Source organism: Malaclemys terrapin, chromosome 3 (genome assembly GCF_027887155.1).
Source record: "Malaclemys terrapin pileata isolate rMalTer1 chromosome 3, rMalTer1.hap1, whole genome shotgun sequence".
In the NCBI taxonomy this organism is placed as follows: domain Eukaryota; kingdom Metazoa; phylum Chordata; order Testudines; family Emydidae; genus Malaclemys; species Malaclemys terrapin.
In genome coordinates, this window is record NC_071507.1 from 70,716,010 (window position 1) to 70,725,505 (window position 9,496).

The 9,496-nt window shown below is 41.4% G+C and overlaps 1 protein-coding gene across 3 annotated transcripts; it reads right to left on the reverse strand.

Annotated features, from left to right (window-relative positions):
* Positions 1-561: 561 nt before the first annotated feature.
* ZBTB18 (zinc finger and BTB domain containing 18) lies at positions 562-8,726 on the reverse strand. 3 transcript variants are annotated; one of them, XM_054023517.1, is made up of 3 exons: positions 8,619-8,725; positions 6,423-6,506; positions 562-4,362 (listed from the first exon to the last, which is right to left on the reverse strand). In XM_054023517.1, exons 2-3 carry the CDS (start codon positions 6,433-6,435, stop codon positions 2,780-2,782), a joined length of 1,596 nt encoding a protein of 531 aa, XP_053879492.1. In that variant the 5' UTR covers positions 6,436-6,506; positions 8,619-8,725; the 3' UTR covers positions 562-2,779. The 3 variants fall into 3 exon arrangements, with proteins under 3 accessions (XP_053879492.1, XP_053879493.1, XP_053879494.1); XM_054023518.1 differs by lacking the exon at positions 6,423-6,506 and having other exon boundaries at positions 8,619-8,726; XM_054023519.1 differs by lacking the exons at positions 6,423-6,506; positions 8,619-8,725 and adding an exon at positions 8,173-8,191.
* Between the last annotated feature and the right edge of the window lie 770 nt (positions 8,727-9,496).

The following is a 9,496-nucleotide window of genomic DNA, read 5'->3' on the forward strand; positions in this document are numbered from 1 at the left end:
CACATTCCCACTAGACTTTACAGTCATAGTTCTATTCAGAGCAGGATAGGACAGATTTGGAAACACACTTCAGGACTACCCTGTTACAAGAATCAATAGTTCAGGGACAGAGGGATCCCAGGCATTTGTAAAATAACCTGGTTTGTACAGTAAGTGAAATTTACAGACAGACCAGACAGATGAGGGATGATTACTATTTTCTTTTAGTAACCCAGAGTAGATTGGAGTACAGCCAATATTTTGGAATACAGGACATTTTAAATGCCTAATAATTCTATTGCCTAGGATGCCAGTTTATAGTCAAGCAGTGCTTCAAATTAAGTTTTTCCTTTCTCCTCTAATTTTCTATTAGAAACTTGAATACTAAAGAACAAGTCTGACAGATCTATTTAGGGTAAATTTAAAACATAAGAATAACATTCACTTCTGTTTTGTTAGAGATTTGCAGTGTTAGGAAACATTAGCGATCCCTAGGAAGTTAATAGGATGTTTCTACACAGGTCTCTGAAGAAAATATATTTTTCCCCGCTACAGAATGATAGAGCGCTACACACAGATGAATGCTTTCAAATCACAAGCATTTAATTTTTTAAATGTTAAGTGAGAGGTAAATATATATGCATGTTAGCAACAGAGTGCTCAAAAGCATACCGAAAACATATTCCATACACAGTTAGCAATAGAAGTCTGTACAAAAGTAATAAAGTTACACAATATAAAAAATACTCCATAGTTATAATTTAAAAGTGGGGGAAAAAAAAGACAAGGGAATTGATTTCTCAGTTCATATAATTTATTGCAGTTAGCACACAGTTTAAAAATTCACCAACACACCAATAGTACAAAACTAAACAGCATTATAAGTTATTCCCCCCTCAGGAAAATAAAACATACTATGATTGTCAAAGCTAGATGTCAGTCTAAGTTTTAGAACAAAAGAAGAATGTGAAACTAATAAAAGAAAATAAGCAATCACTCATGAGGACCACAAAAAAAAAAATCCAAGAGAAAGTCCATTTTTCTCAGACACTGATTGTCTTTTCTAAATTAATAAAAATGTATTTTTAAAACCTAGAAACTATTCAAGTAACTAAAGATAATGCTCCAAGGCCATTTTCACAGCTTTTTTTTGTTTTAAATGCCATTACAGGGTACAGCCAACTTCACACACATTTGACCAAATATTTCCAAAACAGTCCAGCAATACACAATGGAGTTTTCCATTCAGTATCTTAAGCACAAAAATAGGCTATGTTTACAGTAGTTAAGGCGATCAAATTTTAAACAAAAGCAGAAAAAGGAAAAACAGCAAACGTTTTCCATGCTACTCCCATAGACCTTATTTGTAAGTGCAAGACAGGAAAACAAACACTGTGCAAAATGCTTTTGACCTGTGTGTTGGTCATGAAAACCACACATCAGGCTGCAGTCTCTGCTGCTTGGATACACATAGTCCACTATGCCCCCCCTGCCCCCCCCCCCCTTTCCCCAAATCAAAGCTTTCTAGTCCTTTCAGCCTGGGGCTTTTTCAGTCCCTAGAATCTTTTCAAAAAGGGGAAAGGGGGGGGGGGGAGAGAAGAATAAGAATGACCTATTGTTAATTTGTGCAGCAGGAATTCTAAAAATGCTCATCTGGGTAAATGTATGCATCTAAAGTTTGAGCTGGCGTGGATTTTGTGCAATTAGGTTTTCTTTTAATAAATGCACACAGCACATGCAAATCTTTAAGCCGGTTTGTAAACATTAATATCTTCCTTCTTATGTTGCTAAATTATCAACTTGTAGCTTAAGTTTTATTCAACTTAAAGACAGTGGGAAAGTAAATTTAAATTATATAAAATAAAAACAGTGCATTTATGTTCTTCATAACACCAGTTTTTTTCAGTGGTGTTTTTTCCTAAGGAAATTAAATAATTTTAAACTCACCTCATTAAAGTTATACAATGCAAACAAAGACAAAAATATACTGAAACTCATGCATTTCTGTAGCGTTAATATTTACTTTTCAAAACTCAACTAAGAGCATCAACACAACCTGCCAAGTTCTTTGACACCCCCCCCAGCCCATGTAATCAATTACAGTATACAATAACAGTAATTCACATTTTTAAACACACAGTTCATCACTGCTGAAGCTGCAATATCCTTTTTCATCCCAAGCAAACCTTCACAGACTGAACAGAGTCCCAGTGATCCCAGTGTACTTTCAGAATTATTTTTTCCAGTGGGAACTGTCAGAAATCCAGAAGTTGCCATAATAAGTTTTAAGTCAACTGCTTGTTTAAAAATAGATAATCCAGCATTTCAGAAATTTTCCATTTGGGTCTAAAAGCATTCAGGTTTCCAACAGCTAGAAAGGACTCATACAATTTTAGAAATGTAAAGGAACTAATAAAACTGAAGGGGATTTCTACATTCATATTTTTAAAATAATGAAAAACATTTGGGTCTTAAAATAATGCAGTGTTTGAGGGGTGGAAGAGAATAAAGAAATGTAAAATCTTTTTACAATTTGAGATTTCCTTTTAACAGCGAAGTATTTACTGGCTTATATTCCAAAAAGAGGGGCAAAAAAAAAAAAATCCTCTGTAGTTTATTATGTCATATTACTTCTAAAGTTCATTTTCTCAGAGTGCTAAATTAGTGAAATGTTCATGCTGCCTTAAAGTGCAAAAACAAGCTAATAGCCAAACTTTCAGATCAAGGAAACAAGATTGCTTTTAGACTGTACCACAACTATATAGATATTTATATATATATTATTAATATATATAAAAAATTATTTCCAAAGTTCTTGTGAGCTATCTTCTAAGGTCCAGTCTCTGACAGTAGGTAAGCTCAGTGCTTCACTTTTGACAGACAACGAGTTCACCAACTCACAGTGAAACTTCCGAATGTGTCTGTAAAGGTCTCCAGACTGCGTGAACCTGCGTTCACACCACTTACAAGCATGTGGCTTCTCCCGGGTGTGAACCACAGCATGGCGGCTCAGGTTGTGGGAATACTGGAAGCTCTTCCCACACTGGGTGCAAGTGTAGGGCTTTTCACCTGAATGAGTCCTCTCATGACGTTTCAAGGTGTACATGCAAGAAAAAGTCTTACCACACAAGGAACAGGTCGGGACATTGACATCAGTAGCAGGCTTGCTGCGGATCCCATCCTGCTCTCGAAAGTGCGTGCTTAAATGGATCTGCAGAATGTGGGGACTAGGAAAGACTTTGTTGCAGAGAGGACACATAAAAATTTGGCCAGCAGGGCTAAGTATATTTGACACATAAGGGAGCAAACTGCTGTCCATGTTTCCTTCCACTTGGACTCTCTCATTCTCAGGAGTTATCATTTCATCATCGCTTGCTTTGTCCTCTCTATCTAGCTCCCTTAAGACAGAATCTTCCCTCATAGGAGCCAGATGAGCTGGCTCATAATGTACCCTGTTATTAGTGCTCACACTTTCTTTCACAGTGCTATGTTCCATGTCATAGTCATTAGTGCCAACATCACTTTCATCACAGGAAGTCTCTTTCTCCACCTTCACCTGAACCAGGTTGTTTCTAAGCATGTCCTGTGAAGAGAAATAAGAACTGTTCAGATTTTCTACTCCTGAAAGGCTGGACTTGACAGACAGGTCCAGCACACAGTCAACATCTGCTGAATCCCTCATGGAGGTGACAGACCTCTGGGACAAAGACTCTGTTGAGCTGCAGGGGCTGGCTACTGTTTTTCCAGCTGCTGTTGCGTGTGTCTCTGCCTCTCCGCCAGTCTGGGGAATGCCTGCTGAGTCTGAGGGCAATCTCATCCACATGTTCCCAGGCTCAGCTGCCAAGTCCCTTTTGCTAGGCAGGATGTTCAATTTTTCATCTTCTCCTTCATCTTCATCACTGGGTAAATCTCCTGCTATGTGGCTGCTGCCATCGGAGAGACTCTCCACTTTGTCCGAACAACTTGAGGCATCTTCTTCCTTTTTTGTACTGTCTGCCTCTGTGGTGGCTTTCTCTTTCAGCTTCTTTTTGCAGACTTTGACAATGTCATACATGTGGAGATAACTGGCAGCTGCTAGCACGTCTTCAATGGGCAAGTCTTTGAACTGGAGTTTCCCTTCATACATGAATTCAAGCAGGAGAGCGAAAGCTGGGGCTGTAACAATGTCGCTGTTCAGATGAACAATGTCCCTTTTGTCCAGCTGGTCCTTGTAAAAGAGGTGGAAATACATGCTGCATGAAGCCAGTACTGCTCTGTGAGCTCGGAACTGGGCATCTCCTACCAGGACTGTGCAATCACAAAGAAAACCCTGATGTCTCTGCTCACTCAGACACTGTAGCAAATGTCTACTATGATCAGGAAACTCCATATTGTCTTCATAACCTATAAGCAAAAAGATTGTTTTAATTAAATATGGGTAGAAATATAGCAAACCTACATGTACAAATTATACTCTAGAAACTATTATTTAATTCCCTGGATTTTAATCAAGTGACAACTATACCACAACTAATACACATACAAAATGATTAAACTCCCCACAAAACATACTAAAGTTACTTTTATGACTCGACTACAGCAGACCACAACTGCTTATGATCAGAGTTTAGGTAAAGCAATCACTAATTATTTTTAAAAGTATCATTGTTGTTCCTTAAGTCTGTTCAGTGATCCTTTTTAAGCTACTTAAAACAGTAGATTTAAAATAGACTCAAAATACTGTAGGTTTAAAAGTTGGATTTTCACAGCAAAGAAAATAAAGTGTATTTTGAGAATTAAGCAACTTTCTCTACAAAGTCAAATTGTAACAACAACAACAACAACAAGAGAGCTTACTGCGTGAAGACAGATGTTACTACCTTAAAATCTACAGGTATAACATACGTAAGGGATCGCAAACAGAGAGCAAAAGCAAAGATTTATGAAATTTAAAGAAGAAAAAATTATCACACTTATGTTTACATACTTTTAAGGTTTTAAACTTTCCCCAAGCAATATGAGAGCAAAATATTCTATATTAACAGGTAAAACTTCTGAAGAAAGCTATAGACTAAAATGAAAACAAGCGTTGATTATACAAGAAGACTTTTCTTCTTTGTAGAGAGAGGCTTTTAAAAGACGCTTTTTCCCTACAGTTTGCAATACCAAACTAAAAGAAAGTGTTTCAGCATGGGTGTGTCAATTATTCCAGATACTATTCTTCCAAAGGCATTGTTTTCCTACTCACCTTCCTTGAGGAGAAAATCAAGGAAGTGCAAGAGTCAAAACTCAGCTAGAATGTAAAATTTCAATTTTTTTTAAAAAAGCTAATCTATTCCCCCTCTTCTGTGACTAAAAGCAAAGTTCTATGAAACCATTTAAACACAGATTGTGCATTTTGGGATTGGCAATGTATTACTGAAAAATATGTATCCCTCACAATCCAAGATGTATTAAAACTTACAACCCAACCTGAAATATATTCTGTAAAATACCATTGCTGGAATAAAGCAAGAAGATTTACAATACAATCACTTTAAGTGCCCCACAGCCAACATCAATCCTAATCCTTAAGAGGGCTAAAAATAAAGATTGGAGGGCAGCTCACAAGGTAGCTGTGATCAAATTAGGAGGCTGAAAGGACAGAGAGGGACGAAGAAGGAAGCTTATAAACATCTGATCCAGCTGACTGTGGCCATATGGCAGCTGCTGCCCAGATAAAGAGATTAAGAATAGAGGAGTGCGATTACAGCTGTCTGGCCAATTCAGGCAGCTCAAATCTACAAGTTCTAAATTAGTCGCGAACACAAAAACTCCCTCAAATAATTGTTGTTATGCTGAAATAAAAGATCTCAAATATGCATCTGAGAAAGAAAAGAGGAAACCAGTCAAGCTATTCTCCTGGGGACAAAAGTTTTTAACACACAACTGATTTCTATCTTTCAGACAGTACAGCTGTATGCTTTTGTAGTTCTAGGCTGCTGGATCTTTAAACATGAAGTTTAATGGTAGAATTCACAAAACATTATTTTTATATACCTTTTCATATTTCATTCCAAAACATATTTTTGCTTTATCACCCTTAAAAAATAATACAAAATAGAAACCAGAACCCTCATACTGTCTGCAACTAAAATCTTCTCAATTTTGGTCAGAAATGATGAGCGAACTTGTTATCTCAATGCTTTAAAATGATTATATATATATAATATATATATATATATATATATATATATATATATATATATATATAAAATTAAAGTTTCTTTTGATAACATGCACAGGAACACATACTCTCCTGCTACATCCTAAGCTTTTCAACTGAAGAAAGTACACTTATCCATTTAATACTCAATTTCATATATTATCCCTAAACTTGGTTAGAAAAGTAATGTGATTTTTCTGAAATTAAATAAACACATCAAAACAGAAATATGCTGTATCTAATCTATTACTACTCCTACCTTTAGTACACATAAACCTGATTAAGTCCTTTCCTCTGAGTCTTGCTGGCTCCAGGTCTGTTAGATCGGTGGAAAAAAAGCAGACTAAGAGAGACAGATGCAAAGTGGAGATGATGTTAGAGAGGAATGAGATACCTTCTCCACACACAGATCTGCACACACTAACTCCCTGTCTGTGTGTTAGAATAAAAGGCTGAGGGATGGCAGGCTGTCAGCTGCTCTGACATCATGTTCAGATGGAAATGCTACCTCCAGCTGTGCTCCTTTTAATGCCATATGCTACTCCTCTACACTCCTGCCACCAGCTTTTTCTTAGGAGAACTTTTCTCTTCTGTTAGTATAAACAAAATACTTCAAAGTCTCTTTTTTTCAAACTTTCTAACAGAAAAAAAATTGAAAATCCTAAACATATGGGGCTCTACTGTATTTATGGGATAGCAACACTTCTGTCTAAAGATGGTGGACTGCTTTATATATTGACAGCATACTCAAGCTACAGGGCTATCCAGGAAATCCACACTGATTTGTTTTTTATTGAACCCAGAGGTTCAGTTACAAAGATGATATTTTTAACTAAATCTACTGAACTCAACTTATAGTCCACCACTTCAACGTCATTACCTTTAACTTTTTTTGGAGGGGGGAGGGGGTAAGCAGCAGAGATAGTAACCTAACAATCTAAATACATGCCATGACCGAGGCAGTCAGCCTTGCTAAAGCATTATTTTACTCATGTTTAGCCACTGCTTATACTGTAGATCATTTATGTATGTTTCCTTGGACTGTCATTATTATTCTGATGCATAAATATCACGCAACACTGAAGTTGGACTTTTCTTTGAGAAACCCTTAAGACTATATTATTTCAGAACAGTGAAATAAAATTAAAGGTCAGGAATGCAGGAAATAGCTTAAATTGAACTGTTGTGCATTTTGTACCTGGAAATGTGATCTTACTTCCCAGGTCAGAAAAGATATTCTATCTCCCCTCTGCCCCATTCCAAAACCTTTTATAGTCTACTTTGTAATATTCTTGTGAAGTTGTCAAATATATGTCTAATACATTTGTTGTAAAAAGCTCTTAAGTTCAGTTCTGATATTTTGAAAGGCTGACAAAACAGTTCTGCAACCTAAGCTGGACACACTTGTGCTGTGTTCACTGTGCTGACATCTGTGAATGTCAAATACATCTCTGCACACATACACATTCAAGGGAGTGGGAGAAAGACAGTGGCCTCCTATCAGTCTGAAAAAGCAATGGTCTTAGGTAATGAATTACCATGTGGAGATCTAAAATGGGATGTGGTGATCAATCATCAAAATCAAAGAAGTCAAACAGGACAGAGCAAGTCGTCAGCCTAACTTTCTTTATCACATGAACCAGACTCAAGATAAGATGCTCATGAAATCAACTTCTCAGCAGTGCTTCACCACATCTTCCCCTCATCAGCTACCAACTAATTACAGCACCTCCCCAGTTACTATACAATTCTAGGACCAGTCAGTTACCAAGGGTTAGGGGAGAATCTGTCACTATTATTTATAGAAAGTATTTCCCCCCTGATTCTCAGAAAGTGCTGCAAAAGGTTGCAGATAAAAGCACCTCTAACTCATTCTGCTCCCTTGTGTGTACATATATAATGTGCACTGGCCAAAACAGAACATACAAAGCAAAGAGACAAAAAACAGAAGCAGCGGCAGCGCTCAGAGCCGAGGGAAGGAAGCAGCCAAACGTGCAGGAAAAACAGACCTAGGTCACAGCAGCAGCAACAAAACAAAAGTAACCAGAAGCGCTGAGCAGCAAGTCTGTTGCGTGGGGCTGCTGCGCTCCCCCCTCTGTACAGCTGCGCGGACACCCCAGAGCCCAGGGACATCAACTAACTCTGCTCCCACCACACACAAGGGGCTCGTTCCTCGCTGCACCGCCTGCCCCCCAGCCCAGCCCCACCTGGCCCCCAGCGCCCCTTAGCCCCACTGCGCCACCTGCCCCCAGCGCCACCTGCCCCCAGCCCCACTTGCCCCCCAAGACCAGCCCCGCTACATCGCCTGCCCCCATGTCACTCCCTAATCCCCCCCACCTGCTGCCCCCTCTTCCTCTTCAACTTGAGCCCGCCCCAAATCGCCCCCTCGGTGCCAGCCCCATTCACAGCGGCGGGGGTGGGGGGGGGGAAGGGAGGGGAGGAGAGCGGGACTCACACACTCCGGAGCGGCCCTAAGTCCCCGGGCTCCCTCCGCCTCCTGCAGCCGCTGCCCCGGCGCCTCTTCACTCACTTGCTGCTTCGGGCTCTCGTCCTCCCCCCGCCCGGCTCCCCGCCCCCCGGCTGCGCCGCCCGCTCCCCACCCCTCCCCCCCGCTGGCAGCTGAGGAGCGGGGCAGCCGGCGGAGCGAAGCGGGCCCCACGCTCAGCGGCTCCCCATGGCACCAGCGACAGCGCGGAGCCCGGAGCCAGCCGGGCGGGGGGGTCGGGGAATGGGGGGGGGAAGCCGGGCGCACGCACGGCGGCGGCGGCACAGACGGGCCAGGGCTGCGGCACCCAGATGTTCCCCACCCCTCCCTCTCCGTTACTGACTGACAGGCTAGCCTACCCACTCCGCCTCCTCCTCCAATCAGAGAGGCAAACAGGTGTTGACAGACAAGGACTGTCGCCCAGTGAAGGAAGACGAAAGGCCTTCACCTCTGACCAATCAGAAGGAAGAGGGCGGAGCTCTCGGCGCAAAGGCGGAAGGAAGGGTGGTTCACGGCGCGCAGGGAAGGGGCGGGGCAAGAGATGGGGCGGAGTTCTTCGTGCCGGGAGGGGGCCGGGCTTTATTATCAGTGCTGTCCCCCCTCTCCCCCGCATAGCCTCACTCTGGGTCTGGGGCTGAGACAGCAGGAGGAGCCGGGCCAGGCGTAATGCACTATAGGACAGTGTAGGACTGGAGGGGGGTTCCTAGATGAGGGGCAAGGCCAGGGGCAGCTCATGGATCTGCCCCACTGTAACCCTCTGCCTCTGGGATAGGGTGGCTGTCTGGCCTGCAGCAGGCCAGTGCACCATGGCTGCTCCCAGCACCCTGCTGAATGGGAGCCTCAGATCA